The sequence below is a fragment of the Thalassophryne amazonica genome, chromosome 6, assembly GCF_902500255.1.
Source record: "Thalassophryne amazonica chromosome 6, fThaAma1.1, whole genome shotgun sequence".
NCBI lineage: Eukaryota > Metazoa > Chordata > Actinopteri > Batrachoidiformes > Batrachoididae > Thalassophryne > Thalassophryne amazonica.
In genome coordinates this window covers 119,955,993-119,976,980 of record NC_047108.1, presented here as the reverse complement: position 1 = coordinate 119,976,980, position 20,988 = coordinate 119,955,993, and the positions used below count along the sequence as shown (strand labels likewise).

General features: G+C 44.5%; 1 protein-coding gene across 1 annotated transcript in view; it reads left to right on the top strand.

Moving 5' to 3' along the window:
* The window catches only part of clstn1 (calsyntenin 1), a 141,939-nt gene that overhangs the window by 88,440 nt on the left and 32,511 nt on the right, over nucleotides 1-20,988 (top strand). Inside the window, 2 exon segments of the mRNA XM_034173275.1 lie at nucleotides 11,752-11,781; nucleotides 13,164-13,359. Of these exon segments, the coding sequence (XP_034029166.1) occupies nucleotides 11,752-11,781; nucleotides 13,164-13,359 (226 nt within the window).

Genomic DNA, 20,988 nt, shown 5'->3' with positions numbered 1-20,988 from the left:
ATTTATGGAATCTTCTGTAATGTTCCATACTGAATAGAAGCAGTCAAGTTGGTGTTTGTAACTCTTTGAGCCACAGAAAATCTGAGTAGAAATCTAAATAAATCTTTCCTGTAATTCTTATTTTTAAATAACTTAATGTTGAAATGAACTCGCCATACACAGACACATTGTTTAATAATATGAAATGTGTGGCACTGGAGAAAGGAGTTTGACCCGGGATGTATGTAAACTTATGGCCTCGACTATTTTACATGTCCGACTTGATGAGATCTGCACAGAAAAGTTTTCCATGCTTATGTAAGGCTGTCTGTGATATCTTTTGATATCCAGATCCAAATCCTTTTTTTCCTGTCTTTTCCCCTTCTCCTAAAGCAGAATGGTAAGTAGTGCTCTTTTTGTTCACTCTGGGGATCTTTAATCACATTAGAATTGACTTTGGCCAGGATTCAAAGCACCACAGCAATGGAAACCTTTTCCCACCACTTTATCATGAATCGTTGTGTCCTGAGTGAGAGGGATCGGCCACTATCTTCCTTGCTCCTCCTGTAGGGATGGCAGATTGCAGTCGATCACCTTCTCTGCTACGTGGTTGATGCGCTGCAGTCTGCTCCTGTCCTTAGCAGTGGCAGCAGCATACCAGACAGCGATGTAGGAGGAGAAGATGGACTCAGTGATGGCAGTGTAGAAGTTCACAATCATTGTTTTTGGCAGTTTGAACTTCCTTAGCTGCTGCAGAAAGTACATCCTCTGTTGTCCTCTCTTGGTGAGAGAGCTGACGTTCACTTGAGGTCCTGGGTGATGGTGATCCCCAGGTAATGGAAGGACTCCACAGTGGTATATATATATATACACACATATATATATATATATACACATATATATATATATATATATATATATACATATACATATATATATACACATATATATATATGTATATATATATATATATATATATATATATATATATATATATATATATATATATATATATATATATATATGGGTGATTCTTAGACTAAGGGCACTTATTATGTCCTTTGATCATTTGATCATATTTTATGAAAAACAGAAAAAAGGGGAAATTTCACACTTTTATAGTTATCTTTACAATGAAAGTGTGTTAAGAAATTTGTTCTAGTAGTCTATGATGACTTTTTCACCTTTTTTCATCATCATTATATACAAATATTGCCGTTTTGTGCTTGTCCCACACCCAGACTTTTGATCTTCAATGATAAAAATGAATGGTAAACAAACGGTTTTTCTAATGTTTTAAAATATCTCTGAATAAAATATCAGTAAAATAATCAAAACATAATTGGGGTATTCAATGTCATACAATTGTTATTTTTTTTAAACAAAATGTAGTTGTCCCACACTATTGCCGTAATTTCCACCACAATACTGTAATGTCCCTAAACAGTTTGTATACAAGATTGTTTGGGTAGTTTCTATGGAGATAAACAGTGACATCAGAGCACATGTATATAGCGCCAAATCACAACAAACAGTTGCCCCAAGGTGCTTTATATTGTAAGGCAATGGTGTGGTGGAAATTACATTTACAAGGCCAATAGTGCCCGTAGTTAAAGAATCACCCATATATATTCAAGGATTCAAGGATTCAAAAGAATTTTATTGTCATATGCACAAAGGAACATGTTCCCTGCACAACGAATTGTGTCTACTGCATTTAACCCATCCTAATTGCCAGTTAGGAGCAGAAGTCGCCATAAGGCGCCCGGGGACCAGCTCTAGATGCACATCCCTGCTTTAGGTCACAGCAGGGCTGAGCAAACCATGACCGACCCAAAGACAAACAACATACACGTAACAGACATAAGCCGGCCTGGTACATAAACACATATAAAAAAGCACACACAAGGTAAGGAAGAGAAAAAAAAACCCTCAAGGTCGCTGCCTTCGAGAAGCCACAACAATGAGGAAAAAACTCTTATCAGCACAGAGAACAGTAAACACACAGACAAACAAGAACACAGGACGACAGCCGAGATTTGATTTACTATATATATATATATTTTGTATGAGATGAACTCAAAGATCTAAAACGTTTTCCACATACACAATATCACCATTTCCCTCAAATATTGTTCACAGACCAGTCTAAATCTGTGATAGTCAATCAATCAATCAATTTTATTTATATAGCGCCAAATCACAACAAACAGTTGCCCCAAGGCGCTTTATATTGTAAGGCAAGGCCATACAATAATTACGTAAAAACCCCAATGGTCAAAACGACCCCCTGTGAGCAAGCACTTGGCGACAGTGGGAAGGAAAAACTCCCTTTTAACAGGAAGAAACCTCCAGCAGAACCAGGCTCAGGGAGGGGCAGTCTTCTGCTGGGACTGGTTGGGGCTGAGGGAGAGAACCAGGAAAAAGACATGCTGTGGAGGGGAGCAGAGATCAATCACTAATGATTAAATGCAGAGTGGTGCATACAGAGCAAAAAGAGAAAGAAACACTCAGTGCATTATGGGAACCCCCCAGCAGTCTAAGTCTATAGCAGCATAACTAAGGGATGGCTCAGGGTCACCTGATCCAGCCCTAACTATAAGCTTTAGCAAAAAGGAAAGTTTTAAGCCTAATCTTAAAAGTAGAGAGGGTGTCTGTCTCCCTGATCCGAATTGGGAGCTGGTTCCACAGGAGAGGAGCCTGAAAGCTGAAGGCTCTGCCTCCCATTCTACTCTTACAAACCCTATGAACTACAAGTAAGCCTGCAGTCTGAGAGCGAAGCGCTCTATTGGGGTGATATGGTACTATGAGGTCCCTAAGATAAGAAGGGACCTGATTATTCAAAACCTTATAAGTAAGAAGAAGAATTTTAAATTCTATTCTAGAATTAACAGGAAGCCAATGAAGAGAGGCCAATATAATATGGGTGAGATATGCTCTCTCCTTCTAGTCCCCGTCAGTACTCTAGCTGCAGCATTTTGAATTAACTGAAGGCTTTTCAGGGAACTTTTAGGACAACCTGATAATAATGAATTACAATAGTCCAGCCTAGAGGAAATAAATGCATGAATTAGTTTTTCAGCATCATTCTGAGAAAAGACCTTTCTAATTTTAGAGATATTGCGCAAATGCAAAAAAGCAGTCCTACATATTTGTTTAATATGCGCTTTGAATGACATATCCTGATCAAAAATGACTCCAAGATTTCTCACAGTATTACTAGAGGTCAGGGTAATGCCATCCAGAGTAAGGATCTGGTTAGACACCATGTTTCTAAGATTTGTGGGGCCAAGTACAATAACTTCAGTTTTATCTGAGTTTAAAAGCAGGAAATTAGAGGTCATCCATGTCCTTATGTCTGTAAGACAATCCTGCAGTTTAGCTAATTGGTGTGTGTCCTCTGGCTTCATGGATAGATAAAGCTGGGTATCATCTGCGTAACAATGAAAATTTAAGCAATTCCGTCTAACAATACTGCCTAAGGGAAGCATGTATAAAGTGAATAAAATTGGTCCTAGCACAGAACCTTGTGGAACTCCATAATTAACCTTAGTCTGTGAAGAAGATTCCCCATTTACATGAACAAATTGTAATCTATTAGATAAATATGATTCAAACCTCCGCAGCGCAGTGCCTTTAATACCTATGGCATGCTCTAATCTCTGTAATAAAATTTTATGGTCAACAGTATCAAAAGCAGCACTGAGGTCTAACAGAACAAGCACAGAGATGAGTCCACTGTCTGAGGCCATAAGAAGATCATTTGTAACCTTCACTAATGCTGTTTCTGTACTATGATGAATTCTAAAACCTGACTGAAACTCTTCAAATAGACCATTCCTCTGCAGATGATCAGTTAGCTGTTTTACAACTACCCTTTCAAGAATTTTTGAGAGAAAAGGAAGGTTGGAGATTGGCCTATAATTAGCTAAGATAGCTGGGTCAAGTGATGGCTTTTTAAGTAATGGTTTAATTACTGCCACCTTAAAAGCCTGTGGTACATAGCCAACTAATAAAGATAGATTGATCATATTTAAGATCGAAGCATTAAATAATGGTAGGGCTTCCTTGAGCAGCCTGGTAGGAATGGGGTCTAATAGACATGTTGGTGGTTTGGATGAAGTAACTAATGAAAATAACTCAGAACAATCGGAGAGAAAGAGTCTAACCAAATACCGGCATCACTGAAAGCAGCCAAAGATAACAATACGTCTTTGGGATGGTTATGAGTAATAGTGAGCACTTCTCCTTTGCTGAGATAATCCATCCCACCTCACAGGTGTGCCATACCAAGATGCTGATTAGACACCATGATTACTGCACAGGTGTGCCTTAGACTGCCCACAATAAAAGGCCACTCTGAAAGGTGCAGTTTTATCACACAGCACAATGCCACAGATGTCGCAAGATTTGAGGGAGCGTGCAGTTAGCATGCTGACAGCAGGAATGTCAACCAGAGCTGTTGCTCGTGTATTGAATGTTCATGTCTCTACCATAAGCCGTCTCCAAAGGCGTTTCAGAGAATTTGGCAGTACATCCAACCAGCCTCACAACCGCAGACCACATGTAACCACACCAGCCCAGGACCTCCACATCCAACATGTTCACCTCCAAGATCGTCTGAGACAGCCACTTGGACAGCTGCTGAAACAATCGGTTTGCATAACCAAAGAATTTCTGCACAAACTGTCAGAAACCGTCTCAGGGAAGCTCATCTGCATGCTCCTTGTCCTCATCGGGGTCTCGACCTGACTCCAGTTCGTCGTTGTAACCGACTTGAGTGGGCAGATGCTCACATTCGCTGGCATTTGGCACGTTGGAGAGGTGTTCTCTTCACGGATGAATCCCGGTTCACACTGTCCAGGGCAGATGGCAGACAGCGTGTGTGGCGTCGTGTGGGTGAGCGGTTTTCTGATGTCAATGTTGTGGATCGAGTGGCCCATGGTGGAAGTGGGGTTATGGTATGGGCAGGCGTCTGTTATGGACAAAGAACACAGATTTTATTGATGGCATTTTGAATGCACAGAGATACCGTGACGAGATCCTGAGGCCCATTGTTGTGCCATACATCCAAGAACATCACCTCATGTTGCAGCAGGATAATGCACGGACGGCCCCATGTTGCAATTCTTGGAAGCTGAAAATGTCCCAGTTCTTGCATGGCCGGCATACTCACCGGACATGTCACCCATTGAGCATATTTGGGATGCTCTGGACCGGCGTATACGACAGCGTGTACCAGTTCCTGCCAATATCCAGCAACTTCGCACAGCCATTGAAGAGGAGTGGACCAACATTCCACAGGCTACAATTGACAACCTGATCAACTCTATGCGAAGGAGATGTGTTGCACTGCATGAGGCAAATGGTGGTCACAGCAGATACTGACTGGTATCCCCCCCCAATAAAACAAAACTGCACCTTTCAGAGTGGCCTTTTATTGTGGACAGTCTAAGGCACACCTGTGCACTAATCATGGTGTCTAATCAGCATCTTGGTATGGCACACCTGTGAGGTGGGATGGATTATCTCAGCAAAGGAGAAGTGCTCACTATCACAGACTTAGACTGGTTTGTGAACAATATTTGAGGGAAATGGTGATATTGTCTATGTGGAAAAAGTTTTAGATCTTTGAGTTCATCTCATACAAAATGGGAGCAAAACCAAAAGTGTTGTGTTTATATTTTTGTTGAGTGTATATATATATATATATAGTAAATAATTACCTTTGAGACATCTCCAAATGTGTTCACCACCACACAGTGATTCTGGGAGCAATGAGAGAATGTTTTCATCAGCCAAGTTCTGAGAGCAAATGCGTCATCAACTACAAAATGATTATTTTATTTTATTTTTACATAGTGTGGCATCAAACAAGACTAAAGCAGGTTGCATTGGCATGACAAATTGCGGGGATCAAATTCGTACAAGTGTCAAGGTGGCTTTAGAGAGAAATGACAGATGTGACACGGGTCTGAAACTACATAAAACTGACGAGTCGAAGTTAGGTTTTTAAAGAAGGGGTCGAACCTCAGCATGTTTAAAAGCAGCTGGAACAGACCCTGACCTAAGATAAGAGTTGATAAAAGTTAGGAGACCCAGTCCAACAGTATTAAAACCTCTTTCAGCACCTTAGCTGGAACATTTAAAGGACAATTTGTTGGTTTTGAGTGTTTCACTACATCACTAAGGTGCGAAAGAGAGGTTGGCTGAAACTGCTCGAGCACAGCAGAATGTTCATGAGGAACAGTAAGTTCAGCATTCTGTCTGACTGATGCAGACAGTCAGACAGAATGCTTTAATCGAATACAGTTGATTAAAAGACCAGGAGAGATGGACAATGAAGAAACTGAGGACAGAGATTATGATTAAATCATGATTTAATTCATATTCTATATATCCCGTCTATGTGGGTTGAGGACCACAATGGAAATAAGCTTAATGCTTTATTGTTGTCCTCTGTAATTTTATATACTGTATTGTTATTGTTTTTACATACATGTAATTCATTGCCAAATAAATCAAAAAAAAAAAACAGAGTTTGACTGTAGAAAAAGTGACAAACTTTTATAAAGGCTCCATCATCAAAAGTCACATTCAAAAATCATAATAATAAAAAATTGTGATACCGCAAAAAATGCCAGAATCTTAAAACGTACAGTGATATCAATTTTTGATCCATATGGCTCAACACTTCTTTTAGCCTTTCAAATCTTAGTGCTATGAGTTGTGAAATATAAATTATAATTACTCCACACGTTGGACTTCCTCAGCTTGACAGCAAACTGTTTGGAAGTGGACAACCTCGATAAAAGCCGATAACTTTTAGAAGGGCAGGTAATCAGATATGAGGCTGTACTTGATATTTATACGAGGGCTGTCAATAAAGTTACGGTCCTTTTTATTTTTTTCAAAAACTATATGGATTTCATTCATATGTTTTTACGTCAGACATGCTTGAACCCTCGTGCGCATGCGTGAGTTTTTCCACGCCTGTCGGTGACATCATTCGCCTGTGAGCACTCCTTGTGGGAGGAGTCGTCCAGCCCCTCGTCGGAATTCCTTTGTCTGAGAAGTTGCTGAGAGACTGGCGCGTTGTTTGATCAAAATTTTTTCTAAACCTGTGAGACACATCGAAGTGGACACGGTTTGAAAAATTAAGCTGGTTTTCAGTGAAAATTTTAACAGCTGATGAGAGATTTTGAGGTGATTCTGTCGCTTTAAGGACTTTTCACGGTGTGAGACGTCGCGCAGCGCTCTCAGGCGGCGTCGTCAGCCTGTTCAAGCTGAAAACCTCCACATTTCAGGCTCTATTGATCCGGGACGTCGTGAGAGAACAGAGAAGTTTCAGAAGAAGTCGGTTTCAGCATTTTATCCGGATATTCCACTGTTAAAGGAGATTTTTTTAATGAAAGACGTGCGGACGGATCCGCGCGTCGGGACGCAGCTGACGCGGTGCGGCGGCACAGGAAAAACACCTCCGTGTTGATAACCATTTGTAAAATCCAGGCGGCTTTTGATGGCTTTCAGTGGAGTGAGTATATGAGAAATTGTTTAACAGGCAGGACATGTTCCAACTTGTCCTTAAGGCTTTCAACAGAGGTGTTTTTCCTGTGGCGGAGCGTCGCGGCGGCGCCGCCTGAGAGCGCTGCACGACGTCTCGCACCGTGAAAAGTCCTTAAAGCAACAGAATCACCTCAAAATCTCTCATCAGCTGTTAAAATTTTCACTGAAAACCAGCTTAATTTTTCGAACCGTGTCCACTTCGATGTGTCTCACAGGTTTAGAAAAAATTTTGATCAAACAACGCGCCAGTCTCTCAGCAACTTCTCAGACAAAGGAATTCCGACGAGGGGCTGGACGACTCCTCCCACAAGGAGTGCTCACAGGCGAATGACGTCACCGACAGGCGTGGAAAAACTCACGCATGCGCACGAGGGTTCAAGCATGTCTGACGTAAAAACATATGAATGAAATCCATATAGTTTTTGAAAAAAATAAAAAGGACCGTTACTTTATTGACAGCCCTCGTATTTATTTGTGTTTTGATGAGCTGGACTTCAGAGGACTGTGTGTCCCTGTGAACTGGTTCTAATGTGTGAGCTGGCAGTCTGGCTTCACGTAGTGACCACTTCAGCCATTTGGCCCATCTGTGCAAGAAAACAAGGTTTCTATAGCACAGATTAGCTGTCACAGTTGACTTTTGACTTAAATCTGTCATGGAAACCCAGGTGGTGAAACTTCACACGTTAGCACATCATGTGAAGATCTGCATGAAGGAAAATAATTGTAGTTGGGCTTCTTCTCTGGGTGATAATTGGACTTTTGTGTTTAATAAAATATATGCAAACAACTACTATGTCAGGGTGGTGTATTATTTTATGAACTTTCTCACGGTCGTCTAGTTTATGTAGCATCAGCAGGGAAAAGACAATCCCTAGTCAAGGTTGTAGATTCAGCATCTCAGTCGATGTGACTGCTGAGTTGTCTGGAGCCAAGAGGCCTGTGTGACCAGATGCTGATGAATTCCCAAACTCCTGCTCATTAGATTTGTGGTGAACACGGGGGCTAATAATTCTCATTGCGCCATGGACCCAAAAATGTGAAATCCATTTGTACCTGTCTTCCAACTCTGTGTAAGTGTTTAATAGATAATTGTGACATTGAATGATATATCTGCATTGTCTTAATAAAATATGATACATTAGTGAATTTTTGTGGATTTGCTCCAAACATTTCAGATGACATTATCAGTTTATTGTGAACGAGTAACCAGCTAGTCACAGCTGGTGATTCAGTTAATTGAATGAGATCACAGTGTGCAGCTGAACTGCTTTTATGACAAGTGACATTTTTCAACTGCATTTCTTCCATTGGTTCAATTCCATCTAAGAATAAAGATATTGTTCAAACCCAGCAAAAACATTATACGAAACTTTTTTTAAACAAGCTGCATACAGTAATTTTTAGATCAGTCATTCAACTGTCACACAGTCAGAATATCTTCACTACTGAAGGATGTTGGAATACACGTGCTGTTGCGTCAAATTACGCTGTTGTTTTTAATTAATCTTTTCCAACCTTAGTCTCATGAAATCATAGTCACTGATAAAATCTCTCGTTCCATATTTTTTCCACTTTTAAGATTAGGCTTAAAACTTTCCTTTTTGCTAAAGGTTATAGTTAGGGCTGGATCAGGTGACCCTGAACCATCCCTTAGTTATGCTGCTATAGACGTAGACTGCTGGGGGGTTCCCATGATGCACTGTTTCTTTCTCTTTTTGCTCTGTATGCACCACTCTGCATTTAATCATTAGTGATCGATCTCTGCTCCCCTCCACAGCATGTCTTTTTCCTGGTTCTCTCCCTCAGCCCCAACCAGTCCCAGCAGAAGACTGCCCCTCCCTGAGCCTGGTTCTGCTGGAGGTTTCTTCCTGTTAAAAGGGAGTTTTTCCTTCCCACTGTAGCCAAGTGCTTGCTCACAGGGGGTCGTTTTGACCGTTGGGGTTTTACATAATTATTGTATGGCCTTGCCTTACAATATAAAGCGCCTTGGGGCAACTGTTTGTTGTGATTTGGCGCTATATAAAAATAAAATTGATTGATTGATTGATTGATATTTAACAACTGCATTGCATGAGAAAAATCTGATTTTACAAAAAAGAGCTCAAAATAATAATAATAATAAGAAGAAGAAATAAAGCCTTAAAACAAAATGCATGGGTATCAACAGGGCACTGGCATTAGAGTGTGAAATAAACTCTAAACCTTAAAACTGCATAATGTCGTTATGAACTTGTTCTTACATTTTGTGATTACTTACAACATGTCTTGCGAGTGATATTATTAAATTTCTATAGAGACTATTTGACATGTGTCATGCATGGTAAACAACTTTTAAAAATCTTTTAAGACTGGCACAGGGTTAGTACTAGGGGTTGCACAATGCTGTATTTTTTAAAGTCAACAGTTATGTCGTTAACATCAACTGCTGATGGTGTTATTGATAAAACCACGAGACACGACTGCTTTGCAACGATAAAATGCTTCTGCAAAAATGAATGCGTGTGCTGACGGTGCATAAGACATCTGTTACAGAAACAAGTGGAAACAACAGCAACTGCAGTTGTGTGTTACATGTTCTGTTTAAAAGAAGAAGAAAATATTGAAATGTCAGTATGAGAGAAAATGAACTCAGGCGAGATTCAGTTTCTCGTGTGAGTACGGTAACTCCAAATTCTTTGTGCTAAACTCACCTGATTTACAGTGGAGGGGGGGACATCTGGGTACACTTTGTGAAGTTTTTGAAGCATGGAATATAATCCTTTTCCAATCCAGACATCAGTCCTTTGTAAATGTCAGATGTCGTTCCAACATCTAGAAATCCACGGTCGAACCAACGCTTTTCTTTGTCGTTGTTGTAGCGGTTTGATTTGATGATGGATGGCAGCCAAACCACAGAAATAACTGTTTTACAGACGTGCTCATTGTCTGGTGTTAGTTAGAGTGAAAAAATACACCACGCTGGCTGTATTTATTTCAGCATTTTATGCCACTGTCAGTGGTTCAAATGAGTACACTGAAGACTCCTGTGACGGCTTCCCTCTTCACGTTCACTAATTAACTTTCTAAACAAATTTTTCTCATATATGACGCATTAAACAAATGTGATGAGAGCACCCTATTGACTTTGGTTGTAAACAAGTGAACGTATGTTGTATATTCTGTAATATAAGTCACAGCTTTTTCCTATATTATCAGCTGTTTAATAGGGATTTTTGTGGTCATGCCCGGCATTATTCTTTCATTATTGGAATTTATTTTGTTTAGTGTTTTTATTCCTGGGAATTCTTCAAACCGGAAAACTCAAAATCGACATTTTATACATTAATACTAGGCAGACAAATCTCTCCCTGCCAAAAAAATCATGTGTTTGTAGTCTGACATTTCTAAATGACTTTTTTTTTTTTTTTTTTACTGAATTTTGTGTTTCGTTAGGAAATGTACAGAAGCCTCGAAATGCTCACATCACCCACTAGATGGTTACAAAAGCTGCTCAAATGTGCAGCAAGGTCTTGACTGCTTATTCACATGAGAAGTTAAGGTAGTATTTCACTGGGCTGTGAATGGTGGAGAGGAGGCGGAGACACAAAATTACACCAAAACAGGCAACAAGCCAACTTTTTCATGTGGAATCTTGCTGAATTGGTCCTCCTGACGTGCGCGCATGACGACTGACTGTCAACCGGAGTGGCATAGTGTCTGTTCAAAAATCAAGTGATGCACGGGTGCCACCCTGTGACTCAGGTGAAGAGACGGTGAACTTATAGTCAAAAATGTATTTACAGTTGTGTCCGTTACCTTTATGGGCAATTTACTTGTTTCATTTATTTATTTATTTTGGGAAATACTAACTGATACCAAAGTATAAGTTGGAGAACCTCCCAAACCTGTAAACAAAGACAGCGTGATTTATACTCTGGAAAATATGGTGGTTTAACATCATCAGAGGAACAGGACTGAAACATCCCCGTTCTTCTCTTGTTTTTTTATTTTTTTTTAAATGTCCCATTAGTAAAACTGCAAAACTTTGACATAAATGTGTTACTCCCTCTTGTCTTTTTGCGTCGAAGAGTCTGAATATGAGCGCAGTTGGAGCAGATTTGTTTAATCGCAGTGCAAGAATCTGTTTCCGTCCTCTGTTTTTGCAACCTGTGAACTTCTAACTCATCTTTAACTGATGTTGGTTTATCTTTTCTTCCTTCTTTGTAGAGAGTTTTGAGGTGACCCTCACTGCAGAAGGTGATCTTGGGCTCTTTCTTCTGCCTTGTGCTTCCTTTTACTATTAACCCACTAACTCAGAACAGCATCCACACTTCTACACAGAAGCTCCTGTCATGCTCTGTGATCTCCCCCTTTGGTTGTCCAGCTTTGTTTTGTTTTGTTTTTTTCACCCTAAATTTTTGGGCGTTCCAACAGCTGGATGAAAAGTGTGACGTGGGGCTGATGTGCACTTAGAAATATCTGTGCATGAGACATCCATTGCAGTTTGCAGACCCTAACAGTTTTTCAGCTGTCACCAGGAAAAACAAGCTGCATTAAAAAACAGGAGTCGCCATTTTATCCAAGTCATTTTCAAAAATGAAATTCAGAAGCCAATTGTCAGATGATCTAAATCTAATAGATGAGATGAGCTGAGTTCTAATCCTGGCAGGTGATACAGCAATGAACCCTTGATTTGGCATTTGCAGACCAAACTCCTGAACAGCGAACCTGTCCGTGCAGGTCCAGTGACTCCTGTGAATTTTTCAGACGTTTGTCTCCAAATAAAAGCTGCTGAGATTGTTAACTAATGCAAACTCTCTCTGTTGCAATGTTTCTGTTGTTGCATCTTTGCCTCAGTGGATTTCTTGAGTTAATTCTCCACCACTAATCTCCACCATAGCATGGCTGCAGTTGTCATTTGATGTGGATGTCAAGCAACTTGATATTTCTAACCCCAGTTCTCATCCAGTGATTTTTGTGTGAATACTGTTACTGTACCGGGTTTATTTTGATTATTTATATTGATTTTGATTTGATTATGATTTGAATTTCCTCAAAAGCATTATTGGAGGTTTTATCTGATAGAATTTGGTCTTAATGACTTCATTGGGGGCTTGGTCACATGATCGCAGTGTTGCCTGTTGCTAAGAATTTAGTTTGCTTTTCTTTTGTTTGTGTTGATTGAAGGTAGGCTGTAATTTTTTGTTCATCACATAGGTAACTGAGCTTCATGGTAAATACTGTCCTGACTCTGTGTGCTTATTTTTTTTGGCTTGGTTTCATGACTTTGAGTTGGAATATCTTAAGTACTTCTCTGAAATGCTTGTCCACGTGTTTTTGGTTTTTGCCTGCATGATTCTATGTAATGTTTTCAAATGGCTTGGAAAAGACACTCATTCTTTGTAAGATACTAAATGTCCCACACCCTCTCCCAGCTCCTTTTTAAGTACTCACCCATATGCTTCCTCCACAGACGCCACCCACCCAATATACAATTCCCTGGCTGCCAAAACCCACAGTTGAACTTTCTTTTTTTAAATGCATATATTTATGGTTTTGTTGTGAAATATTTTAGATTTGAAGGTAAGTTCCTATCAGTTATCAGTTATTTTGAGCAATATCTCTTCTGAACTGTTCAGGTGAGATTTGTGGCTTCAGGATCCATGGGCAGAATGTCCCCTTTGAGGCAGTGGTCCTGGACAAGTCCACAGGTGAGGGGGTTATCCGTGCCAAGGACAAGCTGGACTGTGAGCTGCAGAAGGAGCACACCTTCACCATCCAGGCATATGACTGCGGGGAGGGTCCTGATGGCACCAACATGAAGAAATCCCACAAGTGAGTGACAAGTGGCTCGTTCAGAAGTCTGAGGTTCCCTCCAGCTTCTGAAAAGTAGAAAGAGCGGTGCAGGCATAGATGAGTCTTGGCTGTTTCTATAAATCACAGAGCTGTTGTTAAGACTTAGCCTGTGCTTGGATTTAACTACAAGGTTTCTCTAAGAAGTATTTATGCATATTTTATTACTTCCTTGTATCATGAAAAATTTAGTTGCAGTGGAGGTGATTTCAGACTGGCAACAAGCTCCTTTTTCCTTCACAGGAAACATCAGCCTAAATTATGACTGCACGACATTGGAGAAAAAAAAAACTGGCATTGCAATATTCTCCTGTGATTTAAGTGTTTAAAAAAATACATTAATTTTCACACATATAACTTGAAGAGCTCTATTTGGAACTAATGACTCATTCTAGAATGATTAGGGTGATTTTTTCTGAACAGAAAGTAAACCTAAAAATAAGAGACTGCAAAGAAATCACATACAACTGATGTTGGTTTTGTTTTTGGAACCATTTCTGTGTGTTTAATATGTTTTTTAAGGATTTTCCTTACTTTTCTAAGGATAAAATAAAAATAAAGGTTTTCTTCTTTTATTTTGAGGAATCTGTTTCAGTCACGCACACACACAGTCGCAGGCTGTTTGTCTGACCGCAGTCACGTCATGACTTTTAGCAGCGTTTTCCTGTTTCTCCACCTGACAGTATCAGTGGCATATGGTTCAGTGTGTTTGGAATTTAAATTTTAACACCCATTTGTTGGGAAAGTGTAAGTACACGGACCCACAACAGGGGGCGCAAATGAACGGACAATGAAGAAAGTCAAATAACAAAGCTTTACTGTTGTGAACACGCACAACAAACACAACAAATTACAATTTCGGTCACAAGTCGAATTCCAACGGTGTCGTGTGGGCAGGCTCGACGATAGAAGACGTCTGTCCAAGTCGAACCGGAACCACCCGATTTCCTCCGCCACCGAACCCCGGGAATACTGGAGCCGCCAAGTCCCGAACTCCCAGGTGGTCACTGCCTCCGCTCGTCGGATCCGGTACTGCTGGCGAGGAACAGAAACAGTCAGATGTGGGTGCGGCTGCACCCAACAACACGTGGGGTGGAAAACACCACCTCCACCTCTAATCAGACACAACACTGTAATGTAGGAATAAGAGTACTTATCCAAATACGTCCTTCTCAGTCTTCAGTTGTTTTACACACAAGCAACAAGGTATTAATCCGTATGGTTGGCTGAGTTCGTTACCTCCTTGGTAGAGCGATATCTCGGCAATGAGGTGGAGATGCCGTCCAGCTGATATACCCCTCCGCTGATGGATGTCAGCTGTCTCAGTTGATAGGTGACGGCTGTCACCTTGGCTGCTCCTGTGAGGCGGCAGCGCCCTCTGGTGCCTGGAGCCCGCACTCCAGGCAGGGCGCCCTCTGGTGGTGGTGGGCCAGCAGTACCTCCTCTTCAGCGGCCCACACAACAGGACCCCCCCCTCAACGGGCGCCTCCTGGCGCCCGACCGGGCTTGTCCGGGTGGCGGCGGTAGAAGTCGGCCAGGAGGGCCGGGTCCAGGATGAAGCTCTTCTTCACCCAGGAGCGTTCTTCGGGGCCGTACCCCTCCCAGTCCACCAGGTATTGAAAGCCCCGGCCCATCCGTCGGACATCCAGAAGCCGGCGCACAGTCCAAGCCGGCTCGCCATCGATGATCCGGGCAGGAGGTGGCGCCGGACCGGGAGTACAGAGGGGCGAGGTGTGATGCGGTTTGAGTTTTGACACATGAAACACGGGATGGATCCGCAGTGAGGCCGGAAGCTGAAGCCTCACTGCGGCGGGATTGACGATTTTGAGGATCTTGTACGGTCCTATGTATCGGTCTTTTAATTTCGGGGAGGCCACTTGCAGTGGAATGTCCTTGGTGGACAACCACACTTCCTGCCCGGGGCGATACGTAGGGGCCGGGGTCCGCCGCCGGTCTGCATGGGTCTTCGCTCTCGTCCGGGCCCTCAACAAAGCAGAACGGGCGGCACGCCACACCCGACGGCACTTCCGCAGGTGGGCGTGGACCGAGGGCACACCGACCTCTCCCTCAACCACCGGAAACAATGGGGGCTGATACCCCAAACACACCTCAAAAGGGGAGAGGCCGGTGGCTGACGACACTTGACTGTTGTGGGCGTACTCGATCCAGGCCAGATGGGTACTCCAGGCCGCCGGGTGCGCGGCTGTCACACAACGTAGTGTCTGCTCCATCTCTTGATTGGCCCGTTCTGCTTGCCCGTTGGTTTGGGGGTGATACCCGGACGAGAGACTGACCGTGGCCCCCAGTTCCCGGCAAAAGCTCCTCCAGATGTGCGAGGAGAACTGGGGACCGCGATCGGAGACGATGTCTGATGGTATCCCATGCAGCCGGACGACGTGGTGGACCAGGAGGTCCGCTGTCTCCTGGGCCGTTGGGAGCTTCGGGAGGGCCACGAAGTGGGCCGCCTTGGAGAATCGGTCCACTATCGTGAGGATGACGGTGTTTCCCTGGGACGGCGGGAGGCCCGTGACAAAATCCAGGCCGATGTGAGACCAGGGGCGATGAGGTACGGGCAGCGGCTGTAGCAATCCTGAGGACTTGCGGTGGTCGGCTTTGCCCCTGGCGCAGGTGGTACAGGCCTGGATATAATCCCGGACGTCGGTCTCCAGGGATGCCCACCAGAAGCGCTGCCGGACGACTGCCACGGTTCTTCGCACCCCAGGATGACAGGAGAGCTTAGAACCGTGACAGAAGTCCAGGACCGCAGCCCTTGCTTCTGGTGGGACGTAGAGCCTATTCTTCGGCCCGGTTCCGGGGTCCAGGTTTCGTGCCAGGGCCTCCCGGACGGTCTTCTCCACGTCCCAGGTGAGGGTGGCCACGATAGTGGACTCCGGGATGATGGGATCCGGGGGATCCGATGACTCCGTTCTGACTTCGTCTTCATGTACCCGGGACAAAGCATCCGATCTTTGATTTTTGGTCCCGGGACGGTAGGTGATCCGGAAGTCAAAACGGCCGAAGAACAGTGACCAGCGGGCTTGCCTGGGATTCAGCCGCTTGGCGGTCCTGATATACTCCAGGTTCCGGTGGTCAGTGAAAACCGTGAATGGCACGGACGTTCCCTCCAACAGATGTCTCCACTCCTCAAGAGCCTCTTTCACCGCAAGGAGTTCTCGATTGCCGACGTCATAGTTCCGTTCGGCCGGGGTCAACCTGCGGGAAAAATAGGCACACGGGTGAAGGACCTTATCGGTCTTCCCGCTCTGGGACAGCACGGCTCCTATCCCTGAGTCAGAGGCGTCCACTTCAACCACTAACTGGCGACTAGGATCGGGCTGCACCAGAACGGGTGCAGACGAGAAGCGCCGTTTCAACTCCTTGAACGCGGCATCGCAACGATCCGACCAGGTGAAGGGAACTTTTGGCGAGGTCAGGGCTGTCAGGGGGCTAACTACCTGACTGTAGCCCTTAATGAACCTCCTATAGAAATTAGCAAAGCCTAGGAACTGTTGCAGCTTCCTACGGCTTGTGGGTTGGGGCCAGTCTCTCACCGCCGCAACCTTGGCCGGATCAGGAGCGACGGAGTTGGGGGAGATGATGAACCCCAGGAAGGACAAAGAGGTGCGGTGAAACTCACACTTCTCACCCTTAACAAACAGCCGGTTCTCCAATAACCGCTGCAGGACCTGATGTACATGTCGAACATGGGTCTCAGGATCCGGAGAAAAGATGAGTATGTCGTCAAGATATACGAAGACGAATCGGTGCAGGAAGTCCCGCAAGACATCATTAACCAATGCTTGGAACGTGGCGGGAGCGTTTGTAAGACCGAACGGCATGACCAGGTACTCAAAATGACCTAACGGGGTGTTAAATGCCGTCTTCCACTCGTCTCCCTTCCGGATCCGAACCAGGTGATACGCATTCCTAAGATCAAGCTTGGTGAATATCTTAGCTCCATGCAGGGGCGTGAACACCGAATCCAACAAGGGTAAGGGGTATCGGTTACGAACCGTGATTTCGTTCAGCCCCCTGTAATCGATGCATGGACGTAATCCGCCATCCTTTTTCCCCACAAAAAAGAAACCCGCACCCATCAGGGAGGTGGAATTCCGGATCAACCCGGCAGCCAAAGAGTCCCGGATGTAGGTCTCCATTGATTCGCGTTCAGGTCGTGAGAGGTTGTACAGCCTACTGGACGGGAACTCAACACCTGGAACCAAATCAATGGCACAATCATACGGGCGGTGCGGGGGAAGGGTGAGCGCCAGATCCTTGCTAAACACCTCCGCAAGGTCATGGTACTGCACCGGAACCGTCCCTAGATTGGGCGGGGCTCTGACCTCCTCCCTGGCCTGGGAACCGGGAGGAACCGAGGAACCTAAACATACCCGATGGCAGGTCTCGCTCCACTGAACCACTACCCCGGACGGCCAATCGATCCGGGAATTGTGTTTCAACATCCAAGGGAACCCTAAAATCACACGGGAGGTGGCCGGAGTCACAAAAAACTCGATCTCCTCCCGGTGATTCCCCGACACCACCAGAGTTACTGGTGGTGTCTTGTGAGTGATTGGAGGGAGTAGGGAGCCATCTAGCGCCCGTACCTGCACAGGCGAGGTAAGCGCCACCAGAGGGAACCCTATCTCCCTGGCCCATTTGCTGTCTAGCAAATTCCCTTCTGAGCCCGTGTCCACCAGTGCTGGGGCCTTCAGAGTTAAATCCTCATACAGGATGATAACTGGGAGTCGTGTGGCGATGTGGGTGTGTCCCACGTGAATGTCTCGGCCCACCCCTAGCCCAGTTTCTAGGGGCGGGCGTTGGTGTTTAACTGCTCGGGGCAGTCTCTTAATTGATGCTCAATCGAGCCACAAACAAAACACGCCCCGTGGGCCAGCCTCCTTTGTGTAACCGGTGCCCTAAATGTTGCCCTACTCGTGTCCATAGCTTCGTCAGCAGGGGGGGCTGTAACTGCACGGAGCGCAGGGGCCGTGGAGCGTGGGGAGGGCGGAACGCGGTCGGAACCGGAAGGGAGAGGGACGACGCGTGCCCGGCCACGCCCTTCGTCTCGTTCCCGACGGCGCTCTTCTAACCGATTGTCTAATCGTATGACAAGATCGATGAGCCCATCTAAATCCCGCGGTTCGTCCTTAGCCACCAGGTGCTCCTTGAGGACCAACGACAGTCTGTTTACAAAGGCGGCGCGGAGGGCAGTGCTATTCCAGCCGGACCTCGCAGCCGCGATGCGGAAGTCGACTGCATAAGCAGCTGCGCTCCGGCGCCCCTGTCTCATTGACAGCAGCACGGCTGAAGCGGTCTCTCCTCTATTAGGGTGATCGAACACTGTTCTGAACTCCCTCACAAACCCATCATATGTCTGAAGGAGCCATGAATTTTGCTCCCAGAGCGCTGTAGCCCAAGCGCGTGCCTCACCACGAAGCAGATTTATCACATAAGCTACTTTGCTAGCGTCGGTCGCGTACATGACGGGACGCTGTGCGAAGACGAGCGAACACTGCATAAGGAAATCCGTGCACGTCTCCACACAGCCTCCGTACGGCTCTGGGGGGCTTATGTATGCTTCAGGGGAAGGTGGGAGGGGTCGTTGAACGACCAGTGGAACGTCACTGTTACGCACAGGGTCGACGGGAGGGAGAGCCGCAGCGGCGCCCGGGAGGACGTTCTGCTCGGTCATCAAATCCAACCGAGTCGTGAAAGCGGTGAGGATCCGCTGCAACTCACCGATCACCCCTCCTGCGGACGCCTGTGCGCCCTGTTCTTCCATTGGCCGTTCAACAGCCGGTTGACGCCCCTCGGGATCCATGACGCTGGCCAAGATATCCTGTTGGGAAAGTGTAAGTACACGGACCCACAACAGGGGGCGCAAATGAACGGACAATGAAGAAAGTCAAATAACAAAGCTTTACTGTTGTGAACACGCACAACAAACACAACAAATTACAATTTCGGTCACAAGTCAAATTCCAACGGTGTCGTGTGGGCAGGCTCGACGATAGGAGACGTCTGTCCAAGTCGAACCGGAACCACCCGATTTCCTCCGCCACCGAACCCCGGGAATACTGGAGCCGCCAAGTCCCGAACTCCCAGGTGGTCACTGCCTCCGCTCGTCGGATCCGGTACTGCTGGCGAGGAACAGAAACAGTCAGATGTGGGTGCGGCTGCACCCAACAACACGTGGGGTGGAAAACACCACCTCCACCTCTAATCAGACACAACACTGTAATGTAGGAATAAGAGTATTTATCCAAATACGTCCTTCTCAGTCTTCAGTTGTTTTACACACAAGCAACAAGGTATTAATCCGTATGGTTGGCTGAGTTCGTTACCTCCTTGGTAGAGCGATATCTCGGCAATGAGGTGGAGATGCCGTCCAGCTGATATACCCCTCCGCTGATGGATGTCAGCTGTCTCAGTTGATAGGTGACGGCTGTCACCTTGGCTGCTCCTGTGAGGCGGCAGCGCCCTCTGGTGCCTGGAGCCCGCACTCCAGGCAGGGCGCCCTCTGGTGGTGGTGGGCCAGCAGTACCTCCTCTTCAGCGGCCCACACAACACCATTGGTGAAGACTTTCCTGAAGTTTTCTGAGAGTAGATAGTGACAGAGTTAAACCCTGCTGCACCTTTTCTAGAAGCCAATATGTCACCAAATGTTTTAAAACAGATAGTAAAATTTGTTTGATGCATCATGCATGATTTTAAATTATTTTAACTGCATTTTGCTAGTTTGTAGATGTGCAGGTTTTATGGTGCTCCTTTTTTTTTAAATTGGGCCATCTTGGTGGCTTCCCTCACTCGTCTCCATCTTGGATAGTGACTAGGTCTTTAAAGGCAGAATTAAGATGTACCGTAAAGGAGTCATTCCAAAACCTAAGAACACTGTGGCCCACTTTAGAATCTTACTAAATTTCTGCGACCTACTGAAACCATTAATCACAATTATGAGACTAAGATGAAGTATTTCCTTATATATTTATGTGAGACTAGATCAGATAAATTGTTAAAAGTATTATTTCAGTTCCATGGCTTTGTTTTTGAATAATTTTACACTTTATTACAAAATTGAAATTCAGACTTTTTTCTTTATTTTATTTAATAGCTCCTTTATTGCAGCAAAAAAAAAATATTAATAATAAAAATAATAATAATATGCTGTATCATAAGAATCTTTCATTTTGTGAGACAAGCAGTAGATTTGGCACAATGGTACTTATTGGTTTACTTTTTGCAACAACAACAACAAAAAAAAGCCATTATCCACTTCAGTTTTCAAGATGGTGCTTGGAATTGGGAATATGTATTTTTGTCTTATATTTTCACAATCTTGGTTTGTTTCAATGTTGTACCTGTTAAATATTGTATTGTGGACTGCGGGGATTTGAAATGAACTTCAGGCAGTATTTTCATGCTTTTTAGATGGATTGTCAGCTCAGTCTCACATTTATTTTTCGTGCTCCCGTCACGAAATGAGTAAAATTTTCGTGACTGGGTTTGTTTTAACTCATTATTACTAACCCTACTCCTGCCCCCCACCCTATCCTTAACCACCCCGACTTTTAATTTCATGTAGCCATCACAGAATGAAGTAGAATGAAT